The sequence below is a fragment of the Carcharhinus amblyrhynchos genome, chromosome 30 (assembly GCF_965287045.1).
Source record: "Carcharhinus amblyrhynchos chromosome 30, sCarAmb.v2.hapA, whole genome shotgun sequence".
NCBI lineage: Eukaryota > Metazoa > Chordata > Chondrichthyes > Carcharhiniformes > Carcharhinidae > Carcharhinus > Carcharhinus amblyrhynchos.
In genome coordinates this window covers 8,087,482-8,115,093 of record NC_137353.1, presented here as the reverse complement: position 1 = coordinate 8,115,093, position 27,612 = coordinate 8,087,482, and the positions used below count along the sequence as shown (strand labels likewise).

The 27,612-nt window shown below is 41.7% G+C and overlaps 1 protein-coding gene across 7 annotated transcripts in view; it reads right to left on the bottom strand.

Annotated features, from left to right (window-relative positions):
- Nucleotides 1–27,612, bottom strand: part of rerea (arginine-glutamic acid dipeptide (RE) repeats a) — a 529,737-nt gene that overhangs the window by 200,181 nt on the left and 301,944 nt on the right. For all 7 annotated transcript variants that reach the window (XM_080215241.1, XM_080215245.1, XM_080215246.1 and 4 more), the window contains one exon: nucleotides 1,559–1,607. In XM_080215241.1, the coding sequence (XP_080071367.1) occupies nucleotides 1,559–1,607 (49 nt within the window). The remainder of the gene's footprint in view (nucleotides 1–1,558; nucleotides 1,608–27,612) is intronic.

Sequence of the window (27,612 nt, the reverse complement as noted above, 5' to 3'; positions counted from 1 at the left end):
TGATTCCTAGCTATGAAAATGCAATCAATGAGCCTTTGACCAAATCAAATTGCAATACAGCTTTCACATCATTCTTAAATATATGCCACAAAGGATGTTTTGAACAGCTATCCATATTACAGAGAGAGATAGGAACATAGGAATTAGGAGCAAGAGTAGGCAATTTAGCCCTTGGAGCCCAGTCCGCCATTCTATATGATCATGGCTGATCTCCATCGCATCGTAACAAAATGAAGAGACAGAAACATAAAACCTTAAGGCAAAGCAAACATGTTATTCTGCTAAACTATCTTGCAGGATAATATGATTTGTAGAACTAATAACTGGAGATAGTTACTGGCAACACCAACTAACAGGAAGGGATTGTAAATCGTTTGCATGTCTTGAACTATTCTTTCCATGCATTGAAGGCACACTAGCCATACGCGATGACATGAAGGAGGAAGGAAAGTGAAATCCCCGAGTCATATTGTTGGACATTGTGGTAACTTGCAGAAACACATTCATTACACCACTGTCACCACAACACTTACTAAAGCAGAGTCAAGGTCAATTTATCTTAGTTTACTTGTCAGCACTGACCTTACTCATTCTGATTTTGATGACATCACCTTTGTGCATTCGCAACTAAACCTTTCAAGCACTATCAGGTCAGTGTTTGCACACACTAAGTTTCTTAAATTCAGCTTAACGTGACCTTTTTTTATTTATTTTGCCAATTTGAGGATGTTTTCCCTATTTAAGAACATACTGTGAAAATATTCCAATACACCTTATGAAGTAAATTGAGACATCCTTGCTCCTATACTCACATCCTCTCGCTATGAAGGCCAACATGCCACTCACGTTCTGCTGCACCTGCATGCTTATTTTAAGTGACTAGTGTACAAGGACATTCAGGTCTCAATGTACATTCCCCCCTCTTAATCTATAGTCATTCAGCTAATATTCTGTTTTGCTGTGGCATCCAATGTGGTATATATTTCAGAATATCGCAAATACCATTAGCGACACTCACAAATAAGAAATCGAGGATTCTATCATCATTGATTTTTTTTAATGGAAAAGTTCCAGATAGAAAGAATAGTTCAAGACATGCAAAGGATTATAATCCTTTCATCCTGGTTGTGTTGCCAGTAACTATCTCCAGTTATTAATTCTATAAACCATGTTACCCTGCAATATTATTCTTGGGATACTCAAAGTTAATGGTGTTCTGCATTTCAAGCTGTCCCATATTTGTAAACGTATGGGTTGTGGTTTAATAACAGGGTGTTATAGGAATAATAGAATGTGCTTTAAGTACTCCCCCTAGTTTTGCAATGTCAATAAATGCAGCCATATGTAAAATATACCCTTTTTAAGGAGAGGTTTCAAATTGGTTTGGGAGCAATGATTCTGATGTACATGCTGAGAGCAAAGGCAAGTTGGCATCAAACCCATTTTAACTAACGTATTATTCCATGTTTTACAAAATATACATAACAAAATGCAAATTTATCAACGTGTCTGAAAAGATGTATCGTCATAAATGTTTAATCAACAAGGGTTTTCCTACCTGATGACTGGGTCCCACACGGATTTCTCCCTGGGTGCTATTCAGCCTCCTACAAAAGACAATTATTACATGTAAAACAAAAAGAAGCAACCTAGAAAAAAGTAACTTGATTTTATAGAATCCCTCATCTCATCTTTAGTACTTCCTGTATAAATTGCACAAGGCCAAGGTCCCGCAAATAGAAGTGAGATAAATAGTCAGTTAATTCATTTTTGCTCCTGTTGTTTGCAGAGGGACCAGGACATCAGGATAACTCTCCCATTCTTCTTGGAATTGTACCATGCAAGCAATAACATTCTGTGCTCAAACCTGAAATAATGTATGTTAATACATAAGCCTAGCAGCAGGAGTAGGCCATTCAGCCCTTTGATAGTATAGGCATTGGTTTAAGGTTTAATCTGAAAGGCAGCACAGATGATCAAGTGCTAGGGAGTGGGGCTTGAAAATAAGACCTTCAATTCTACTGGTTTATCAAGATGACCCAAATAAGCCAAGCCAACATATATGATCATTGGCAAGTCTTGCTCAAAATTATCCACTCCTTAAGCACAATTTGCATGTTTCACATATATTTTCTGGGAAATACCTCAGAAGATTCCTATAGTTTCATTTATAAAGATCCTCATCGTGCTGTTACGTTGGTCAAAGCACCAAAACGTTCCCCACCTTTTATCAAATAGTGTCATAGAATCCTGAGTGCCTTGTTGAACAGGATAAAGGGAACAACAGCATAGTGCTTATGTTATACATACACTTAACTGAACTTCAGTACAGAAGATTTTAGGACATCATACCTGCAGAAGTAAACTTTGCTCTCTATATCCTTATATATATGTGAATCTATTCAACTGTTTATACCAAGTCCAAGAATATGTTACTTTATAACAATAGGAGTACATCTGACCATGCGACAATCTTCAATGTATGCATTTTTCTCAAACGGAAAGATGTTTTTTCAGGGTCACAAAGTCTAATCATTATTCAGTGACTCAGATTAATCAATGAATTGGTTAGAAAATGCTGCAGACAATAATCTAACTGAACAGAACTGAAGGGTGAATAGCTTCATCCTGTACCTAAGTCCCTATTGGAATATGCTTGCCAGTTTTAGCTTGCTTGTCCAACATGCAGGATAGAAGCATCTGATTAAGAATGTTCTGCATCAGTATTGGACTACGATCTATGGATTATGATTTACTATGATTTACTATGTTGTTATGTTCTTATTGCTAATACTTGTTTGCTTTGTGTTATAGCATCCTTTTTGATGCATTTCCCCATTCCATTTAACTTTTAGTTACAATGTTCTTCTTAAATTAATTTTCTTTCTTCAATTAATCTGGGAAAAACCAAATACATTCACTTTGGAACCAAATCGTGAGGGCTCCTTCAATAGTATCTTCCAAAACCCAACTTCTAACACCTATAAGGACAAGGGCATCAGTTGCATGGAAACATCACCAATTACAAGTTGCCCTCTAAGCAACACACCAACCCGACTTGTTCATCACCATTCCTTCATTGTCGTTGGGTCAAATTCTTGGAACTGCCTTCCTAACAGCATTCTGGGTGTACCTGCACCACTGCAGCAAGCAAAGAAAGCAGCCCACCACCCTCTCAAAGGTCAATTAGAGATGTACAATGAGTGCTAGTCTAGCCAGCAGTGCCCACATCCTACAATTGAATACATGTTTAAAAAATTACTCAGTCAAGCGTCTGAGCTAACATAGAAACAGTCTGCTCCATCATTCATGATGATCAAGGCTGATCGTTCAACTCAGTAACATGTTTGCACTTTTCCCCCCCAAATCCTTTGATCCCTTTAGCCCCAAGAGTCATATCTAGCTTCTTCTTGAAAACATACAACGTTTTGGCCTCAACTGTTTTCTGTGGAGGAGAATTTTTTTTATTCATTCATGGGACATGGGCATCGCTGTCTGGCCAGTATTTATTGCTCATCCCTTGTTGCCTAAGGACATTGAGAGTCAACCACATTGCTGTGGCTCTGGAGTCACATGTAGACCAGATCAGGTAAAGGTGGCAAAAGTTGGCTCAAGGGGCCAAATGGCCTATTCCTGCTCCTAGTTCTTATTTCCTTCCTTAAAAGGACAGTAGTGAACCAGACAGCTTTTCTGCCGATCGACAATGGTTCCTTGGTCATCAGTAGATTCTTCATTCCAGATTTTATTGAATTCAAATTCCACCATCTGCCGTGGTGGGTTTTGAACATGGTTCCTAGCACATTAGCGAAGTTTCTGGATTAATAGTGGAGTGATAATACCAGTAGGCCATCACCATCCCGAATTCCACAGGCTCACCACTCTCTTGGTGAAGAAATTTTTCCTCATCTCAGTCCCTAATGGATCGATTCTTGGCAAGAAAGGGGTTGATAAGTTATCAGGGCTAGGCTAGATGCATACTTGAGGTGACTAGTGGATCAAACATGATCTTATTAAATGGTGGAGCAGGCTCGAGGGACTGTATATCCTACCCCTGCTCCTTGTTTGTGTATTCGTATGCAAGTTTTCCAGTTGCTCTTCCTTTGAGATGGAGTTCCTTTGTTTGCAAAGTGCTTCATCTACTGCAGTGAAGAAGTGATGAAGCTTACTGCTACGACAAAAATAGAAAATGCTGGAAGATCTCAGCAGATCTCTCAGCATCTGTGACGTGAGAACAGAGTTCATGCTTCAAGTCCAAATGACTCTTCAGCAGAGGTTTATTGCTATAAAGCCACTCAGTAGGACTGGTAACCTTCCATTTGTGAACCAAGAAGCATTCAAAACACCTTTCAAAAATTTAAACTAAATATATTGGAACTTTAATCATTAGCAAAGAGGGCAATTTCAAAATGGCGAACATTATAAATCAGTAACCCCGTCCTGCATTTTGAAATGCAAACATTTTAATATATTCTACTTAGAACCCCCTTTAATACATCATATGCCGGCCCTGGTTACAGGAAACATATCAATTAAACATTTTTCAAAACGTAAAACCTGGATTCATTTAAATCAATTAAGTTCACCTTACAAAATATTGAATCTAATTAAACAGGAGCAATATCAGAGTAATGGAGCAGAAAAGCTGCACAAACACATTTTGTTAGATGCTCCTTCTCTGGGCCAAAAACATTTGATTCAAGTCAAAGGCTGTAAATTAAGCTATTTACGGCGTAGACAGGTCCGGAAAATAAAAGGGATATTAACATTAACTCGCTCATTACTCTCTGCCATCATATGAAAATGTCGCCATCTGGAGTTCCTACTATCTCCTTTTGTGGCTCAGCGTCAGATTTTGTTTGATAATGCTCTGATGAAGAACCCTGGGACATTTCACGATTTTGACAGCACTAAATTGCTGTAAGTTGTTGTTGCTACTTTCTGCAGATCAGTCGCAAAATCCAGTTCTTTTTTTAAGCAATGAAAGAGTTAAAAATTGAACATACGCAGATATTCCTTAACCTCATAGTCTAACTTCATGAATCGCCTGACTTTTTTTAAAAAAACAAAAAAAGGGAACCTGGAATGTCTCTGAATGTTAAAAAGCAGCAGGAAACTGGGCACAAAAAGTGGTTGATGCAACAAAGATGGTAACTATAGCAACACCAATTTAATTTTTTTTGGTTCCACAGCTGCAACGGATTAAAGAAAATGACAAGATGTTCGCATTGAAAGTGCACCGTTGCTATAGCTACACTGTAGATTTCGTGTTACAACAAGCCCAGCAGTGCCCAGAATTTCTAAGTCTGCGCTTGTGAACTAGTGCTTTGCTAGTACGACTGTATTTAATTTTATTTTTATATAGGGTAGGTCCTTGAAGACTAGCTGTTGCCTTCATATGGTGTGGAATGGTGCATCTGATATTTTTTCCTAACTAAAAGATTCCATTTATATAAATAGATACAGAGAAGCACATCCAAAATTTTGACTTTCTGCAGCAGTCTTTATTCATAATAAACTAGAGACACAATGTAGCTTTCTTCAAAAGAAAACTGCAATTTTCAAATAGCTTTTATAATGTGACTGGCTCTTCCTCAAAGTAACATCTTCAATTCTTAAAAGAAATAACCTCTTGGCAGCATGGATCCATGATTTTCAGCACATCCAATGTATGACAGGATACTTTGTCGCAGACATGTTACTGCTGTGTGTGTGTGTGTGTGTGTGTGTGTGTGTGTTTGTTATGTGTGTGTGCACTTTTTCGAGAATCTCGCTCTAATTAGAAGCTTGCTAATTGTAAAGGCGCTTGCATTAGTGGACAACCTTCTTGTGTTCAAGTATCTCAAAGCATTTTGCATACAATGGATCACACAGCCAAGTGACAGCTGTGTAAGCAAACCCAGCAGCCATTTTGGACCAGCAACGTGCAACAAACAGCAATGAGATCAATGACCAATTAATCCTCTTTAATGGTATGGGTTGAAAGATGAATGTTGATCAGTGCATTGGGAAAACTCCTAGGCCTTCTTCAAAAGTTGCCACAACATTTTTAACACTCAAGGGGATGAGGATATTAATTTAATATCTTGTGCAATTTTTTTTTAAAGTAGACATCATTCGCCAAATGTTAACAGCGAATTACCCCTTCCTCCACCCTCCCAGTTATTTGGCTAAACATCGATGCAGAAATCTTGAGGATAGCCAGAGAAAAGCCATTCATCCCTCATGGCTCTGCTTATGGGAAGAAAATAAAACTCATACTTGTTTTTTTCCAGCATCTTCAACCAATTACTCACTTGCTTCCCTGTTGCAGTTTGTCCTATTTTTAAATAAAATGAGGGCAGCACAGTGGTTAGCACTGCTGCCCCACAGTGCCAGGGACCCGGGTTCCTGTCTGTGTGGAGTTTGCACATTCTCCCTGTATCTCTGTGGGTTTCCTGCGAGCGCTCCAATTTCTTCCCACAGTCCAAAGATGTGCGGGTTAAGATGGTTGGCCATGCTAAATTGACCCTAGTGTCAGGGTGTTGCAGGATAACTATTACGGGAACAGGGCTTGGGTCGTATTCTGGTCATTGTGGACTCAATGGGCTGAATGGCCTTCCTCTGCACTGTAGGGGTTCTATGCTTCTATGATATATATTAACGGTAAATACACGTGGCATAAGAAGGGCAGAAGAAACAGGAGGAGGGACGGCTATCATTTGGTATCAATGGGTGCTATTCTGATTGGCAGTTGGTGACTAGTGGAGTGCCGCAGGGATCGGTGCTGGGGCCTCAGCTATTTACCATTTATATAGATGATCTGGAGGAGGGGGCTGAGTGTAGGGTGACGAAATTTGCTGATGACACGAAGATGAGTGGTAAAGCAAATTGCGTGGAGGGTGTGGAAAGTCTGCAGAGGGATCTGGATAGGCTGAGCGAGTGGGCGAGGACCTGGCAGATGGAGTATAATGTTAGCAAGCGTGAGGTTGTCCACTTTGGCAGAAATAATAGTAGGAGGGATTACTATTTAAAGGGCGAAAAGCTGCAGCATGCTACGGTGCAGAGGGACCTGGGGGCCCTTGTGTATGAGTCACAAAAACCCAGTCTGCAGGTGCAGCAGGTGATCAAGAAGGCGAATGGAATGCTGGCCTTTACAGCGAGGGGGATAGAATATAAAAGCAGGGAGGTCTTGTGGCAACTGTACAGGATACTGGTGTGGCCGCAGCTGGAGTACTGTGTGCAGTTTTGGTTGCCGCACTCGCGCAAGGATATTTTGGCCTAGGAGGGAGTGCAGAGGAAGTTCACTAGGCTGATATCGGAGATGAGGGGGTTGGACTATGAAGAGAGACTAAATAGACTGGGTCTGTACTCGTTGGAGTTTAGAAGGATGAGGGGGGATCTTATAGAGACGTATAAGATAATGAAAGGGAATGGTAGGGTAGAGGTAGAGAGATTCTTCCCGCTTAGAAAGGAGAGCAGGACTAGAGGGCACAGCCTCAAGATAAGGCGGGGGGCAGTTTAGAACGGAGTTGAGGAGGAACTTCTTCACTCAAAGGGTGGTGAATCTCTGGAATTCTCTGCCCGTTGAAGTGGTGGAGGCTACCTCGCTAAATATATTTAAGTCACGGGTAGATAGATTTCTGATAGACAGGGGAATTAAGGGTGATGGGGAAAAAGCAGGAAAGTGGAACTGATCCACTGCAGATCAGCCATGATCTTACTGAATGGCAGGGCAGGCTCGAAGGGCTAGATGGCCTACTCCTGCTCCTATTTCTTACATTCTTATGAGTATTTTGGAGTAAAGGCACAGAATACTGCAGATGCTGGAAAATGAAACAAAAACAGAAAATGCTGGAAAATCTCAGCAGGTCTGACAGATCTGTGGAGTGAGAGTAGAGCCAACGTTTCAAATTTGGATGACTCTTCATCAAAGCTGACAAAGTATATTGGGGCATTGGTTAGGATAAAGTTTTAGACTACATCCTTACTTTGCTTCTAATTTCTAACTCCATGTATTGCTGTCTTTTGTTTTATGAAAATATTTTTTGTTGAAGATTTTCTTCCATTTTTAAAAACAATACAACAAACCCTCAAGGATTGGTTCAATGCAGTATTATCATTTTTCACACATACATACAGAAAGTGACATGAACGCCAATGCAGTTGGTTCAAATTATTCATTACAAATGGTGCCTCCAAAGATACAAACAATAAAAGGATGTTTCAGAAATTGAAGGAAAACGGGATAAAACCATGAGAATATGGCCTAATGGTGCACGTTCTCACTTACAAGATACTAGAAACAGAGCCACATAACTTAAGATTCCAGGATTTTCAAAATAGCCATTGTGTATTCAGCCAAGGAGAATATCGGCTATCGACTTAAGTATAGAAAAGGCTGATCAACCAAAGATTTTCTCATCACACTTAGGCGCCCACTGAAGTGTACTTGCGCCCCCCCCCACCCCGCCCCCATGTCCAGCTATTTGCAGGGGGGCGGGATGGGGAGGATTGATGCAACACAATAGGATATGTACTTTGTCTACACCTTTACAGGAGTCCATCAGAGATTTGTTTACTCCGAAATAACATAGAAACAAACTGTGCAACAATAATACCTCCAAGGAGGTTTTCCTCACCAGCTATGAGGGCTCTGGACCATCCCCACAACCTCTACACCAAGCCACCATTCCCACCCTTCAGTGGCGCAACTCATATTAACCATGACAAGAATAAAGGATACTACCTAGTACATATCAGCACTATAAATCCAAAAATAAGATAAATACCACACAGCCCTGGTGCGATACAACCTACCCAGTGGGCTCCCCAACACTCTCAAGCTCTTTAAGGATACTAAACCACTAGGATTTAATTTTGACAGAGGATCGGGAGCAATGCAGGTAGTCCCCTGTGCCACCTTACAGCCCTGGCATAACAGGGTATAGTAGGATCAGGCTAATCTTATGCTTGGAGCAAATAAAGGAACATGCTGAGCGATGCATTCCATTAAAGTTTTTTTAAGTTCATTTATTAGTCATAAGTAAGTCTTACATTAACACGCCAATGAAGTTACAGTGTAATTCCCCTAGTTGTCACACTTCGGGTCAATGCACCTAACCAGCACATCTTCCGGACTGTGGGAGGAAACCGGGGCACCTGGAGAACGTGCAAATCCCACAGACAATGACCCAGGCCAAGAATCGAACCAGGTCCCTAATGCTGTGAGGCAGCAGTGCTAATCACCGTGCCACTGTGCTGCCCTATTATAAACAAAGGATAACAGGCAAAACTCATCTTAGTGCTCATATACTGGATCAACCCCATAAATATGATAAATTACATTACAAAATCAAAAAGGGAGTGCAAGGACAATGAGTAAAGTCCAGGATTTGTGATGAACTGCATAAATAGGACATAAATAAACATCCATCATTATGGAGTGCTTCGAAAGGTTAGTCATGGCTCGAATCAGTTCCATTCTACCAAATAACCTGGATCCACTACAGTTCGCCTACCGCTGCAACAGGTCCACAGCAGACGCCATTTCTCTGGCCCTGCACTCAACTATGGAAACCTAGATATCAAGGATACCTACTTCAAACTCCTATTTATTGACTACAGCTCAGCCTTCAACACTATTACTCCCACAAAACTCATTTCCAAACTCCATGACCTGGCACCTCCCTCTGCAACTGGATCCTGAACTTCCTAGCTCACAGACCACAATCTGCAAGGATAGGCAGCAACAACTCCTCCACAATCATCCTCATCACCGCTGCCATACAAGGCTGTTTTCTTAGTCCCCTGCTATACTCCTAATATACCTATGACCGTGTGACCAAATTACCCTCCAATTCAATTTTCAAGTTTGCTGACGACACCATTGCAGTGGATCGGATCTCAAACAATGATGAGACTGAGTACAGGAATGAGATAGAGAGTCTGGTGAACTGCAGCAACAATAATCTCTCCCTCAATGTTAACAAAACGAAGGAGATTGTCATCGACTTCAGGAAGTGTAAAGGAGAACATGCCCCTGTCTACATCAACGGGGACAAAGTAGGAAGGGTTGAGAGCTTCAGGTTTTTTGATGTCCAGATCACCAACAACCTGTCCTGGTCCCCCCATGCCAACACTATAGTTAAGAAAGCCCACCAACGCGTCTCATAAGACTAAGGAAATTTGGCATGTCAGCTATGACTCTCACCAAATTTTACAGATACGCCACAGAAAGCATTTTTTCTGGTTGTTTCACAGCTTGAAATGGGTCCTGCTTTGCCCAAGACTGCAAGGAACTATAAAACGTTGTGAATGTAGTCCAATCCAACGTGCAAATCAGCCATGGACTCTTTCTACACTTCCCACTGCCTGGCAAAGCAGCCAGCATAATTAAGGACACCACGCAACGCAGACATTCTCTCTTCCACTTTCTTCCTTTGGGGAAAAGATACAGAAGTCTGAGGTCACATACCAACCGACTCAAGAACAGCTTCTTTCCTGCTACTGTCAGACTTCTGAATGGACTTACCTTGCATTAAGTTGATCGCTCTCTACACCCTAGCTATGTGCATAGTATGTTTTTATCTGCATAGCGCACAAGAAACAATACTTTTCACTGTATGTTAATACATGTGACAATAATAAATCAAATCAGATAATTCTTGTAGTTATCTCCATATTACTCCTCCCTTTTTCTTTCATTTGTCTCCTTTCAGTCTCCTTCTCTCTCATATTTACCATTTTAATTAAGAATCTGGGTCAGGTAAAGATGCCTATTTGGGATGTGCTTCAATATGAATATGCATGGGCGTGAGCAAATGAGGTTAGGGACACACCAATGTGCTGTGGCTAACTATTGTTAATAATTATAAGGTGGTGCACAGGATAACTTAAGACCAACAGGTCAAATCTTTTGCTGTTTGTGATCATGTTCCTTCTGCGTTAATTTTTACTGAGCCTGCACTTTCACAAGAGTATCTTACCCAGGTTCTATCCTCATAACTCCACACATTTATCACTGCTGATCCATCTAACCTACACATCTTTGTGTCGATAGCCTATATTCTCCTTGGCTAAATACACAATGGCTATTTTGAAAATCCTGGAATCTTAAGTTATGTGGCTCTGTCTCTAGTATTCTGTAAGTGAGAACATGCACCATTAGGCCAAATTCTCATGGTTTTATCCCGTTTTCCTCCAATTTCTGAAACATCCTTTTATTGTTTATATCTTTGGAGGCACCATTTGTAATGAATAATTTGAACCAACTGTATTGGCATTCATGTCACTTTCTGTATGTATGTATGAAAAATGATAATGCTGCACTGAACAAATCCTTGAGGGTTTGTTGTATTGTTTTTCAAAATGGAAAAGAATCTTCAATAAAAAATATTTTCATAAAACAAAAGACAGCAATACATGGAATTAGAAATTAGAAGCAAAGTAAGGATGTAGTCTGAAACTTTATCCTAACCAATGCCCCAATATACTTTGTCAGTTCTAAGGTGCAGTTTATCATGCCAATGCACCCAACCTGCACGTCTTTGAACTTTGGGAGGAAATCGGAGCACCTGGAGGAAACCCATGCAGACATGGAGAGAATGTCTGTTTGGAATTTGCATAGTCTCCCAAGGCTGGAACTGAACTCAGGTCCCTGGCATGGTGAAGCAGCAGTGCTAACCACTGTGCCACCAAGATATGTAGACTATGCAATAAAAGGAAAAGAATGAGCATGCATGAGACAGAACGAAACAAGGCATTTAAATCCATGATGTTTTTTGGAGACAGAAAGGGGAAGCAAATATTGCACTACATATAGCCCCAAAAAAAGGAATGGCAAAAGCGGAATAGTCCGATATCTGTGCAAAGTTTGCTTTCAGTTACCCTGTACAGCACAATCCAGTAACCAATGGTATTGTTGATGAGGGTTCTGCATGTTACTCGATGATTTTTATGATGCTTCCTCCTCATTAGTCTTACAGATTTACTCTCTACCTTGCTTGCTTTTCCAGTTGAGGTGGAAATAGCGCTTTAGCAGGTCATTTAGGTGATTCAAGTGGAGCAGTCTGAACAATCAGCTTTCCGATCTCATTTTGACACCAAAAAAAAGACATTACTACTTCTTTCTGTAATGGTTCCAATTATCTGTCAAGTGGCCTAGTCAACACTTGAAAAATGTGCCCAATTACATCATGAAGTTCAAGTATTGATGAGCTACTGAGCTACAATTCATGACCTACTGAAATTAACTCCTCAAATATCTTAGGACACCAGCAGAATCCATCTCTCTGCTCTTCTCTCCTCCATGCATACCCTCCCCACAACCAACCTAAGAAAAAATAACTCACAAAAGGTTTATTATATCAACAGCATTCCACCCTGACTGTAAAGTTCTCTTCAATCATCTAATAAAGGTATAAGAAGTCTCACAACACCAATTAAAGCCCAACATGTTTATTTGGAATCACAAGCTTTTGGAGCGCTGCTCCTTCTTCAGGTGAGTCACCTGATGAAGGAGCAGTGCTCTGAAAGCTTGTGATTCCAAATAAACCTGTTGGACTTTAACATGGTCTTGTGAGCCTTCTTACTGTGCCCACCCCAGACCAACAGCTGCATCTCCACATCACAGAAGTATAAAATAATAAAAAAATCTTAATTTGTTCACCTTCACCCTCACTTGGATCATATGTTTTGATGCTCTGGTGTGAATTAGCAAGGATTAGTCAGAAAGTAAAAACATGCAATTTTAAATAAAGAGCAAGGGAGGTGTAAATCGTAAACCATAAACCAGCAACAGGCAGGTAGGGGATTTTATTTTAGTTTTGCTTTAAGCAATCATTTTTAAATGTACTGTGAAAATCTACCTTGACTAAGAATCAACTGTTTTCAATTTTTTTTACGTCAGGAAATGATGTCTGAGTTAACCAAGAGCTTCGCATTTAGTCTAGAAATATGACAATAGATTCAAAGAATGCTTACAGCACCGGAGGCCATTCAGCTCTGACAAAGGGTCATCTAGACTCGAAACATTGGCTCTATTTTTTCTCCACAGATGCTGTCAGGCCTGCTGAGATTTTCCAGCGTTTTTTGTTTTTGTTTCTGATTCCAGCATCTGCAGTATTTTGCCTTTATCTTCAGGCCATGCGGTCTGTCAAATCTTGCGCCAGTTCTCTGCAAGAGTGGTGTCCAACTCCAATGCTCTTTTCCATTTTCTTTCAGCTGCTTATCCAATTCCTCCTTTGAAAACTATTACTGAAACTGCCTCTAGCACCCTCTTGGGCTCTGCATTCCAGTTATATCCACAGTCTGTGTAAAAGAAACTTTTCTTCATGCTGCCTTTGGTTCTTTTTGTCAATCAGCTTAAATCGGCATCCTCTGGTTTTTGACCCTTCTGCCAACGGGAACAATCCTTTTCCATCTGCTCTGTCTGAACTCCTCATAATTTTGACCACCTCTAACAAATCTCCTCCCAGCCTTCTCTTTTCTTCTCAAAGGATAACAGCCCCAGCTTCTCCAATCTATCCATGTAAACAATATTCCTAATTCCTGGTACCATTCCCATAAATCCTTTCCGCATTTGTTGTAAAACCTTCACATCTGTCCTAAAGTGCCAAGAATTAGACACGATGCTCCAGTTGTGGCCGAAGTGTCCTGTAAAGGTTCAAAATAACTTGCCTGCTTTAGTACTCTTTTGTCTCTATTTAAAGAATCCAGAACCTCATATGGCTTTTCATCGACTTCAGGAAGTGTAAAGGAGAACATGCCCTTGTCTACATCAACGGGGAAGAAGTAAAAAGCTTCTTTTGACTTAAGTAAAATCGAGAGCTTCAAGTTTTTAGGTGTCCGAATCACCATCAACCTGTCCTGGTCCCTCTCCACGCTGACACTATAGTTAAGAATGCCCACCAATGCCTCTGCTTTCTCAGAAGACTGAGGAAATTGGGCATGTCAGCTATGACTCTCACCAACTTGTACAGATGCACCATAGAAAGCATTTTTTCTGCTTGTATCACAGCTTGGTATGGCTCCTGCTCTGCCCAAGACCACAAGGAACTACAAAAGGTCATGAATGTAGCCCAATCCATCATGCAAACCAGCCTCCCATCCATTGACTCTGTCTACAAATCCTGCTGCCTTGGCAAAACAGCCAGCTTAATTAAGGACCCCCACTTGCCCCGGACATTCTCTCTTCCACCTTTGGGAAAAAGATACAAAAGTCTGAGGTCATGTACCAACCTACTCAAGAGCAGTTTCTTCCCTGCTGCTGTCAGACTTTTGAATGGACTTACCTTGCACTAAGTTGATCTTTCTCTACATCTTAGCTATGACTGTAATACTACATTCTGCATTCTCATTTCCTTCTCTATGAATGGTATGTCTTGTCTGTATAGCACACAAGAAACAATACTTTTCACTGTTTGTTAATACATGTGACAATAATAAATCAAATCAAAATCTACTTTTTCAGCCTGTTTGGTGACCATCAACAATTTGTGCACACAGACCTTTGATCTCAAAAGAGAAAATGCTGGAAAATCTCAGCAGGTCCAACAGCACCTATAAGGAGAGAAAAGAGCTGACGTTTCGAGTCCAGATGACCCTTTATCAAAGGGGGCCTTATACTTTTGATCTCTCTGCTCCTTTACTTTAAAATTGTATTGCTATTTTGTATTGTGTCGCCTTGGTCTTTCTACCAAAATGCATAACTTGATGGCACATTGGCTGGCACTACTTCCTCAGAGCAGCAGGGTCCTGGGTTTGATTCCAGCCTTGGGTGACTGTGTGGAGTTTGCACATTCTCCCCATGTCTACATGGATTTCTCCAGGTGCTCCGGTTTCCTCCCACAGTCCGAAAAACGTGCTGGTTAGGTTAGTGGCCATGATAAATGCATTGGGTTTTGAGGATAGGGTGGAGGGGATGACCTGGGTGGGATGCTTTTTAACAGTCAGTCCTGGCTTGATGGGCTGAATAGCCTCTTTCTGCACTGTAGGGATTCTAATTTTTCTCTTTGTTAAATTTCATCCACCATGCGTCCATCCATTCCATCAGTCTATGTCCATTTGAGGTAAGTCATAATACTTGCAAATTTTGAAACTGTGGCCTGAACCGTTAAGTTTGTCATTAATAGCTTTCAATAAAGGCAGTGTTCCGAGTACCAACCCCTGAGGAACTGCAGTATACATACCTTCCACAAGTCTGAAACACAACTGTTCATCACTGTTCTCCATTTCCCATCTCTCAGCCAACTTCATATCCATTTATTAATTTATTTCATAAGCTTCAGACTTGCTGGCAAGCCTGTTATGTGGCATTTTATCAAATGCCTTTCAAAAGTTCACATGCATCACATCAACCACACTACCCTCATCAAAAATCTTTTTGATGGCTTTACTTGGTCAGTGTAGCTTTCACAATGAAATTCAAGCAAAATATTAGAGTTTCACAGGCATCGGTTGCATTTTGAGACGCAATCAACACTATTATCTTATGAAATAAATGGGCAGAATTCTCCCAAGCCCCTGGCATGGATTCACTGGTGCCTGCCATGACTGGTTGGGAAACCTGCTGGAGGCCTGTATGAAACTACATCCCACTGATGGGATGAAGGTCCTGCCCCCCCATTGTCACATTCTCCATGACACCGCTGGGAAACATGTTTGGAACAAAGTGGTATACAAATGTCAGGAACAATGTCTGGGGCTGCCTCTGGAGGTCAGGATGGAGGCCACCCGCAATTCTGGACCCTGGAACCACAGCACTGGGTTGGGGGGGCATATGCAGGTGGATCTTCGAAATTCAGTGTCCTGGATGGGGACCATCTCCCAGCCTCAGAATGTTCCTAGCAATCCATTTCATTTTGGGAGGCTTCTTTCTTCAACAGTGGGTCAGTATTGTTGACTGCATTCTTAATATGGGGCCTGGACACAGAGGCAGACCATGTGCCATCAGGCCTGTCCTGCCACAGGATACAGCCTGAAACATCTGGGTGCTTAATTAATGAGGTCAGGGCTTGAAGATTTGGCATGTTTACTCCCCAGCCTTTGCAATGGGAAACACTCTATTCCTGCCCTTCAATGGGGCTTAGACCCAAAACAGGAGAATTCAACTAATGTATCAATGATCACAGCACCATTTTACTCAAACTTTGACTTGCATAATTTCAATTATGTGAGCTTGAATGTTTAAAAAATATGCTGCAGCCCCACCCATACGGTTGAGGACTCTGGGTCTGTACTGGTTGGAGTTTAGAAGGATGAGGGGGGGATCTTAATGAAACTTACAGGATACTGCGAGGCCAGGATAGACTGGACGTGGAAAGGACGTTTCCCCGTAAGAAAAACTAGAACCAGAGGGCACAACCTCAGGCTAAAGGGACGATCCTTTAAAACAGAGATGAGGAAGAATTTCTTGAGCCAGAGTGGTGAATCTGTGGAACACATTGCCGCAGAAGGCTGTGGAGGCCACGTCATTTAGTGCTTTTAAGACAGAGATAAACAGGTTCTATGAGGAGAGGCTGAATAAACTGGGCTTGTACTCGTTAGAGTTTAGAAGAATGAGAGGAGATCTCATTGAGACGTATAAGATGATGAATGGGATGGATAGGATAGAGGTGGAAAGACTCTTCCCGCTCAAAAAAGACAATAGGACTAGGGGGCACAGCCTCAAGATAAAAGGGGGGCGGTTTAGAACGGAGTTGAGGAGGAACTTCTTCACTCAAAGGGTGGTGAATCTCTGGAATTCTCTGCCCGTTGAAGTGGTGGAGGCTGCCTCGCTAAATATTTTTAAGACGCGGGTTGATGGGTTTTTGATAGGAGAGGGGATTAAGGGTTATGGGGAGAGGGCGGGAAAGTGGAACTGAGCAGCGACAGATCAGCCACGATCTTATTGAATGGCGGGGCAGGCTCGAAGGGCTGGATGGCCTACTCCTGCTCCTATTTCTTATGTTCTTATGTTCTTATGATTGATAAGGGGATCAGGGGTTATGGAGAAAAGGCAGGAGAATGGGATGAGAAAAGTATCAGCCATGATTGAATGGGTCTAGTGGTCTAATTCTGCTCCTATGTCTTACAGTCTTATCTATTTCCATCTGTACCATCCTCAAACAGGTTCTGAAAGAATAAAATCTAAAAATAAAAATTCAATATCACACATTGATATGTAAACAGCTGCAATTTCATTCGGATGGTACAATCAAGGATGGCTGCATGTTTGAAAGAGGATAGTTTTATTTTGAAAAATGTTGTTGCAATCTACAATATGGAGAAGTTTGATAGTGCTTAGTTGTCTTTGCTATTCTCTAGTTTCACTCCTTGGTTCATGTCATCTGAATGCTATATTAGGTGCAGGAAGGTTTCTTCATTGCTCGGAATGCCAGTGCGTTGTTAGTGTGACTCTGGGAGATATAAAGGGGGATGATCTCAGCTTGCTTCGAATTCACTGATTTTAGGATTCTTCCTGCTCTTATTGTCATTCAGTGAAGACAGCTAGGAAGTACTGGTCAGCTGAAGGTATATTGGGTCCCACAGTGTCAAACAATCTCCCAACATAAACATAGCACCTTTTGGTTATAAAATATCCAAAATTATTTCCCTGGACCGTCATCAAATAAAATTTAACTGATTCCAGTTTCACTTTTGTAAAAGGTGGGGATAGCCTAAAGTTGAAGAGGTTTACATAACAAAATTTCACCAAGGAGATGTGCGTTTTTCACAAAACAAGCATCATAGAAACCATTCTTTCTGGTTGTATCACAGCTTGGTATGGCTCCTGCTCTGCCCAAAACTACAAAGGATTGTGAATGTAGCCCAATTCATCACGCAAACCAGCCTCCCATCCACTGACTCTGACTACTGTTCCTGTGAATGTAATTGTGAATGTAGCCCAATTCATCACACAAACCAGCGTCCCATCCACTGACTCTGACTACTGTTCCTGTTGCCGCAGAAAAACAGCCAGCGTGATTAAGGACCCCACACATCCCGAACATTCTCTCTTCCACCTTCACCCATTGGCAAAGAGATACAAAAGTCTGAGGTCGTATACCAACCGACTCACCCAACTGACTTAAGAACAGTTTCTTCCCTGCTACCATCAGACTTTTGAATGTATAGGGCATTGGTGAGGCCGCAGCTGGAGTACTGTGTGCAGGTTTGGTCGCCGTACTTACGCAAGGATATTTTGGCCTTGGAGGGAGTGCAGAGGAGGTTTACTAGGCTGATACCGGAGTTGAGGGGGTTGAGCTATGAGGAGAGGCTGAATAAACTAGGCTTGTACTCGTTAGAGTTTAGAAGAATGAGGGGAGATCTCATTGAGACGTATAAGATGATGAATGGGATGGATAGGATAGATGTGGAGAGACTCTTCCTGCTCAGAAAGGACAGTAGGACTAGGGGGCACAGCCTCAAGATAAAGGGGGGGCGGTTTAGAACAGAGTTGAGGAGGAACTTCTTCACTCAAAGGGTGGTGAACCGCTGGAATTCTCTGCCCGTTGAGGTGGTGGAGGCTGCCTCGCGAAATATTTTTAAGACACGGGTTGATGGGTTTTTGATAAGCGAGGGGATTAAGGGTTATGGGGAGAGGGCGGGAATGTGGAACTGAGCCACGACAGATCAGCCATGATCTTATTGAATGGCGGGGCAGGCTCGAAGGGCTGGATGGCCTACTCCTGCTCCTATTTCTTATGTTCTTATGAATGGACTTAGTTGGCACTAGGTTGATCTTTCTCTACATCCTATCCATGACCGTTACACTACATTCTGTGCTCTCTCCTTGCCTTTTCTATGAACGGTATGCTTTGCCTATACAGTGCACAAGAAACAATGGTTTTCACCGTACACTAATACGCGTGACAATAATAAATTAAGTAGTAAAGGGATAAAAAGGTAGAAGTATCTTAAAGTTAGAGATTTCAATTCTAGAGTTACGTATCAATTCAAGGATTAAATGTCATCTTCATTCAGAGACCAAGTTTATTATACACATATATGCAAATTAAGTTTACTATGAAATGCTTATAAAATGCTGATTGAAGTCTAAGAGTGGTTGTTACAGTACTGATTCAGAACCACATACTAGTTTGATACTGGTAAACGAACTTTCACAGAGACACAACTTCACGCCTGCAGCTTCACACGTGTTCTGCTTAGCTGACAGCAAATTGTTGAATGATTTAAGAACATGGACAGGAATGGCTACTGTTACAGCATTAAAAGAATCTCTGCTTTGTTTATATGGTGACCAGGACACCGCATTGGAGTCTTACGCAATGCGGTGAAGAGCCCAAGCAGTGTGAGATGGGCTCCCTGAGGAGGTTTTGCACAGCAGCGCTTGACAGCAGACTCCAGAATTACTGCAAAATACAAATAACATTGCAGAAACACAAGAGTGGCAGCACAACTGCACCCAAAAGATGCTTATAGCACAAACCTCATATATTCTTTAACATTGAAAATAATTAACAATATTACTGATATGGGACACCAGTTTCCACAGAATTCTTGTGTGATGCACAATTTTGAAATTACCTATTGCTTGTGCAGGTTCATGCAGGTCACTTGTATAATTTGCCATTTGGTCTATAGCGGTCTCTTGCCCATTGTACAATTGGTAGTGTACATTTATACAGCATTTTTCACATCTTCAGAATGTCCCAAAATGCTTCACCAATCAACGAGCTGCTTTTGAAGAATCAGGATCGTGATGTCGGTAAATGCAGCATTCAATCTGCGCACATCCATCTCAGCTGGCAGAAGAGGCTACTGCTTTTTGTTAAAGTTTGTTTATTAGCGTCACGAGTTACATTAACACTGCAATGAAGTTACTGTGAAAATCCCCTCATCGCCCCACTCTGGCACCTGTTTGAGTACACTGAGGGAGAATTTAGCACGGCCAATGCATCTAACCTACGTATCTTTCGGACTGTGGGAGGAAACCGGAGCACCCGAAGGAAACTCTCACAGACACAGGGAGAACGTGCAGACTCCACACAGACGGTGACCCAAGCTAGGAATCGAACCTGGGTCCCTAACACTGTGCCACCCCACATTTAAATAAGTTTTTTTTAATTCATTCAAAGGACCTGAACAACACTGACTCAACCAGCATTTATTGCCTATGCCGTACCGCCCTTGAGAAGGTGTTGGTCAGCCACCTTCTCAAGCCTTAACAGAATTACATATTTCGGACTCTGGGTTGATTATGGGGCTTTGCATTAATCATTTATAAATGTTCCTATTGATTAAAGACACAGTTACAGCTACAGAAGGCAACACATCGCGTCAATGCTCCAATAACTTGTGTAGCAAAGATATCAGAATTTAGTTCAGCAATTCTCTTCGCTCTTCATTTTTGGATTCCAGAAGTCATTCTGGGCGAAGGTGTCAGCTTGGAGCCAAGCCCTTCTTAAAAAACTCAGAGTGAAAGTTACCCCAGTCACTTACTTGCTGACTCAAGAATAACATAGGTTCCCCAAAGAGGTGAGAAGAAAAGTAAAGAACATCTAGGCTCAGTAAGATCAAGCTACTTATTCTTCAATTTATGGCTTAAATCTCACCCTCAATATATCCCATGGACTGAAATAACTATGACACCCCACTTGACATTGCTCATCAGCCAACTAAAAACGGGTAGCATAGGGTAACCTTACCTGACTTCAAGCAATACAATTGACCAATTATTCCTTCTTTGGTCAGTGAAATGATTGGAAACTGAAAAAAGAATTGGTAAGTATAACACTGATGCAAAGGGCACGCTAGAACATAAATGAAATTCAGACAGGTAGAATTAAGGAGTGATCAAAAGAGAGGAAAGGTTGGGAGGCAGAGGGGTTTATAGAACATAGAACATAACAGCGCAGAACAGGCCCTTCAGCCCACGATGTTGCGCCGACCAGTTAAAAAGCAATGACCCTCTAACCTAAACCAAACCCTTTCCATCCATAAACCTATCCACAGATCTCTTAAACGTCCCCAAACTAGGCGCATTTACAACTGCAGCAGTCAGGGCATTCCAATCCCTCACCACCCTCTGGGTAAAGAACCTACCCCTGACATCCGTCCTATAACTACCACCCCTTAATTTAAAGCTATGCCCCCTCGTGCTAGCTTTCTCCATCTGAGGAAAAAGGCTATCACTGTCCACCCTATCCAAACCTCTAATCATCTTATATGTTTCAATAAGGTCCCCTCTTAGCTGCCTTCTTTCTAACGAAAACAACCTCAAATCCCTCAGTCTCTCCTCATAGGACCTCCCCTCCATACCAGGCAACATCCTGGTAAACCTCCTCTGCACCCTCTCCAAAGCCTCCACATCCTTCCTATAATGTGGGGACCAGAACTGCACACAATACTCCAAGTGCGGCTGCACCAGAGTCTTGTACAGTTGCAACATGACACTGTGGCTCCTAAATTCAATCCCCCTACCAATAAATGCCAAGACACCGTATGCCTTCCTAACAACCCTATCTACTTGATTCCCAACTTTCAGGGATCTATGTACACATACACCTCGATCCCTCTGTTCATCCACTCTATTCAGAGTCCTACCGTTAGCCCTATACTCCACACATCTGTTATTCCTGCCAAAGTGAATTACCTCACACTTTTCCGCATTAAACTCCATCCGCCACCTCTCGGCCCAGCTCTGCAACTTGTCCAAGTCCCCCTGTAAACTAAGACACCCTTCCTCACTATCTACCACACCTCCGACTTTGGTGTCATCAGCAAATTCACTAATCCACCCAACTATACCCTCATCCAGATCAGATCAGGGAGGGGAATTCCAGAGCTTAGTTAGATGAAGGCATGGCTGACAATAGTGGAGGAAGGGGTGGGGGAGTAGGTTTGCACAATAGGCCAGATTGAGAATCAAATCTGGACTCTTCTTGCTTTGTAGATCTTAATGCTGGATGACGCTTGAACATAATTTTACAGTCAAAATCCAGTGAACTGGATTTGTTAGCGATGCACCCTCACTTGAATGGATTAAGCAATTCCTCCAAGATGCTTCTCCAAAGCGGCCATCAGAATTTACAAGATAATTAGGAAAACAAACAAAACCATCAGAAGAAAACAAGGGGGTCTTAAATCAAAATGATTCCAATAGTTTGCTTTTCTTAGAGGGAGTTAGAATGGTAAGTAACTAGGTAATTGAGAAAAAGTACAGCCATGCATTTGTTTGATTACCAAGGCTAAGAGGGCTTTAAAAAAAATAAAAATATTTACTCGGACAAATCTATCATATGATGCTTTTACAAATTAGACTGTCATGTCAGTTGCATCAAACATTAATTTGGTTCAGGCTTGATGACAAAATACTGTAATTGAAAGCATTATGTGTGATAACTGCACAGAAATATGTAGGTTTAGGCAGTACAGCACGACTCTTAATCAAAACAATAAGTAAGCACACAGTGCATTCTGCTGCATCAGCTAACCTCACAATCTACAGTTTCATTAGTGAAGAAACTGTGATCTGCTCTATACAACCACCAGCATTTCACGAGTTAAGATGCAAGAGAAGGAACACAGATATTTTACACCGTTGCCATAATTACCAAGTCACCACAGAGAAATAAAATGAACAGAATAGCCGAATGTAAACCCCCACTTACACTAACAAAAATAAAATCATTCTGCAATTCCATACAATAAAAAAATCAACACTTAATGCATTTAGTCATTGAATATGGTGGCAATATTAAACAGACAGAATCAAGGATTCTAAACCTCAAAACATCAGCCAAAGTTCCTGACAAAAGCAACTCTTTGTCATTTGATTCCAGAGTTGAGAGGGTTGGTTTATGAGGAGAGACTGCATAGACTGGGACTATGCTCATTGGAATTCAGAAGAATGACAGGAGATCTTATAGAAACATACATATAAGATTACGAAGGGAATAGATAGGATAGAAGCAGGGAAGTTGCTTCCACTGGCAAGTGAAACTAGAACTAGGGGGCATGGCCTCAAAATAAGGGAGAGCAAATTTAGGACTGAGTTGAGAAGGAATTTCTTCACCCAAAGAGCTATGAATCTGTGGAATTCTCTGTCCAGTGAAGCAGTTGAGGCTATCTCGCTGAACATTTTTAAGGCAAGAATAGAAAATTTTTTGAACAGTAAAGGAATTAAGGATCATGGTGAGTAGTGGATAAGTGGAGCTAAGTCCACAGAAAGATCAGCCGTGATCTTATCGAATGGCGGAGCAGGCTCAACAGGCCAGATGGCCTACTCCTGCCCCTGGTTCTAATGTTCTTCTGTTCTTTTAGTTACACAGCATTAACGTTTGCCCGCTTGGCAAAGACACCAGAATTTTTTAAACCATTGGATTATGTAATTATACAATAAATGGCAGGGCCATCAAGAGTATAGAAACACACAGGGACCTAGGTGTGCAAGTCCTTGAAGGTGGCAGCACAGGTGGAGAAGGTGGCGAAGACAGCATATGGTATGCTTGCCTTTATAGGACAGGAATAGAGTATAAAAGCTGGACCCTGATATTGCAGCTGTATAGGACGCTGGTTAGGCCACATTTGGAGTACGGTATCCAGTTCTGGTCGCCACACTACCAGAAGGACGTGGAGGCTTTAGAGAGAGTGCAGAGAAAGTTTACCAGGATGTTGCCTGGTATGGAGGGTCTTAGCTATGAGGAGAGATTGGGTAGACTGGGGTTGTTCTCCCTGGAAAGACAGAGAATGAGGGGAGACCTAATAGAGGTGTACAAAATTATGAAGGGTATAGATAGGGTGAACAGTGGGAAGCTTTTTCCCAGGTCGGAGGTGACGATCACGAGGGGTCACGGGCTCAAGGTGAGAGGGGCGAGGTATAACTCAGATATCAGAGGGACGTTTTTTACACAGAGGATGGTGGAGGCCTGCAATGCACTGCCAAGTAGGGTGGTGGAGGCAGACATGCTGGCATCGTTTAAAACTTACCTGGGCAGTCACATGAGCAGACTGGGAATGGAGGGATACAAACGAATGGTCTAGTTGGACTAATGAGCGGCACAGGCTTGGAGGGCTGAAGGGCCTGTTTCCTGTGCTGTACTGTTCTTTTGTTCTTTGTAATCCAATGCCACCTATACTTCATATACAGGCCACGTTTTCGACTGTTCCATTCTCATTTATTGAGACAACTTAATTGCACCACTCATTCTCATTAGAACTGACGGGCAGGGAAGCTCCACCCACCTTAGCAGACAGAAAACGGATTAGCATCTGCCAACTCTCTGCCCAGTTCTTCAGCAGGGAATTACTTCCTTCCTGAGTTGTATACCTGCCAGTACACGCCTGAACACCATCTAAGTGAATCCAGCTCTCTATGGTCGATGTTACCTAACGTTTTACTGCAGCAGGTGATCACAGCTGCAAACCTCAGTTTGCTTTTAGCAGACCTTCTATGGTTTAACAGTTAGAACTCAACAACTGATTTAAGCATGCATAGATTCACGAGAGAGAATGGAAAAAAAAGTTTGTACTCCTATCTGTTATCCCGCGAGTCTTGATAGGGGTGGCATGGTGGCACAGTGTTCAGCACTGCTGCCTCAGAGAACCAGGGACCAGGGTTCAATTCTTGGCTTGGATCACTGCCTGTGCGAAGTCTGCACATTCTCTGTGTCTGTATGGGTTTCCTCCGGACTAGTTTCCGCCCACAGTCTGAAAGACTGGTTAGTGCTGATTAGGTGCATTAGCCATGCTAAAATGCCCCTTGGTGTCCCCAAACAGGTGTCGGAGTGTGGCGACTGGGGAGTATTCACAGTAACTTCACTGCATGTTAATATAAGCCTACTTGTGACACTAGTAAATAAATGGTAAATGCCTTTGTGGAAATTGGTTACAAGCAAGATCCAGATTAGCTGTGATATTTCCATTATCAAATCAGACAGCAATATTAACCACCCACTTTCAAATGTAGAAATGACCATTCTTGCATATGAACACTTGATATAGATGTGCTTTACTTTGTTGTTTCCTTGAGAGAGTCAAGCATAACTAAGGCTTAGATTGTAATGTGAGTGTACTGCTTCTACCTCATTTCGCCACGTGCTGATATGTTGATAACTATTGATAAACTGCTAAGATAAAGACAAAGATGCTGGAATCTGAAGCAGAAACAGAAAATGCTGGAACATCTCAGCAGGTCTGTGGAGAGAGAATAGAACCTATGTTTCGAATCTGGACGACCCTTCATCAGAGCTCTTGAGAGTTTACAACAGTATTAGTTTGAAATTCAAGGGAGCTACTTTGTGCAAAACATTTTAATGAAAACCTCATACAAATAAAGTGCATGACACTTCTATCTCCAGAATCAGAAAGCTGTGGGTTCAAGATCCACTGCTAGACTTGAGCATATAATCTAAATTGTCATGCTGCACCAGTACCGAAGGAGTACCGTTACCATCTGGGATGACACATCTCATAAGGCATTAATACAAAGATCCATTGGCACAAGTTGAGCAGACAGTTCTCCTCAAAACTGACTAACAATCTTTCCTCAAGCAACAGTGACTCACCTTGCTATTTATGAGATCTTGTTGCACAAAAACAATGGCTACCACATTTGCTTAAAACTACTTAATCAAAATGTACTTTGAGATGGTCGAAATGCGTGTTAAGATACCATACAAATGCAAGTCTTTCTTTGCACAGGACCAGCAACCTCGGTGGTCATTCTTCACTTTGCAGCCATCATCAAGTATTGCTAGGCTGTGGGCCATAACAGCCTAAGACTTCAGGTGTTGTCCATGTGGGTGCTCATGACCAGAACCGAGAACTCCTGTCAATTTCTCCCATCTCTCAAGTCAGGAGACGCTGAGACAATTGCTGTAGCCTCAGTCCTGCCTTGAATAAGATAAGTGATCATAACATAAATCAAAAAGTGAACCTAGAATCCTCCTTGCAGGGTTCAACACAACTGAAAGCCTCTTTAGACACACCAACTGCCATTAACATGGTGGTGTTGTTAATCAACATCCATCCCTGTCAAATTCAGTATTCTGAGATAAGTATTTATCGACATACAACAAAGTGCTCTATGTTTTCCTTTTTTTCTTAGGATGTGGGTGTTACTGGCAAGGTCAGCTTTTGTTGCCCATCCCTAACAGTCCTTAAACTGAGTTGGTTTGCTAGGCCATTTCAGAATGCAGTTAAAAATCAAATCACATTGCTGTAAATCACAAGTAGGCCGAAGGGCCTGTTCCTGTCCTGTAATTTTCTTTGTACTTTAGGCCAGACCGGATAAGGATGGCAGATTTCCTCCCCTAAAGGACCACATAGGATTTTACAGTAATCAATGATTGTTTCACAGTCACTATTACTAATTTTCAATTCCAAATATATTAACTAAAACTAAATTCCATCAGCTGTTGTGGCAAGACTTGAATCCATGTCCCTACAGTATAGCCTGAGTTCCTGGATTACTAGTCCAGTGACATTACCACAATGCTGCCATGTCCCCTCTTGAGTGTGGCAGACAAGTTTTCTTTAGGTGTGCTTCGCTCTGGAACAACTTGGTACACAAACAAATCTTGAACTTATTCTGACAATGCATAAGATAAATAGTCATGGTGTGCAGATGCCACTGTTGGACTGGAATGGGTACAATAAGAAGTATCACAATACCAGATTAAAGTCTAATAGGTTTATTTGGATTTACAAGCTTTCAAAGCACTGCTCCTTCACCTGATGAAGGAGCAGCACTCTGAAAGCTCATGATTCAAAATAAACCTGTTGGACTTTAATCTGGTACTGTGAGATTTCTTGATACAAATTATAATATTAAGAATAGGAAGAAGTTTTAACCCTGGTATTAGCTAAAAATAAATTGTTGAGCTTCATTTGACAGAATTCTAGAATTATAATACCAAGAGACTAATTTTAGTGTGCTCTAGGTGGTAAAGCAATTAACTAATTTACCGATATAGGTGTTAAGTTTATATGTCACCGTTACCACTGTACAAAAGGTAGTGGAAATCTGGAACAATCTTCCCCCAACTATTCAGGCTAGGTAATTTCAAAACTTAAATGACAGATTTTTGTTTCGTAAAGATACTATGGTTGTTTATAAGACAGGTGAATGGAGGAAAGGCATGGATCAATCATGATTTAACTGAATGATAGAACAGATGCAAGGGTCTACTCCTGTGCCCAACCTTCTTCACCAGTTTCTATGATCAATGGACTGGAAAAAAACATAGAAAATAAGTGCAGGACTAGGCCAGTCAGCCCCTTGAGCCTGCACCACCATTCAATATCATGGTTGATTGATGTTTCATGACACACTTTCAGTATCCCACTCCCATTTTCTTTCCATATCCCTTCATCCCTTTAGCCGCAAGGGCCATGTCCAGTTCCCTCTTGAACATATCGAACGAACCGGCCCCCAACAGCTTTCCACAGGTTCACAACTCTCTCAGTGAAGAAGTTTTTCCTCATCTCAGTCCTGAAAGGTTTACCCTTTATTCTTAGTTTGTGATCCCTAGTTCTTGACTTCCCTAACATTGGGAACATTCTTCCCACATCTAGTCTGTCCAGTCCCATCTGGATTTTATGTTTCTATGAGATTCCCCTCTCATTCTTCTAAATTCCAGTGAGTACAAGCCCAGTTGATCCAGTCTTTCTTCATATGACAGTCATGCC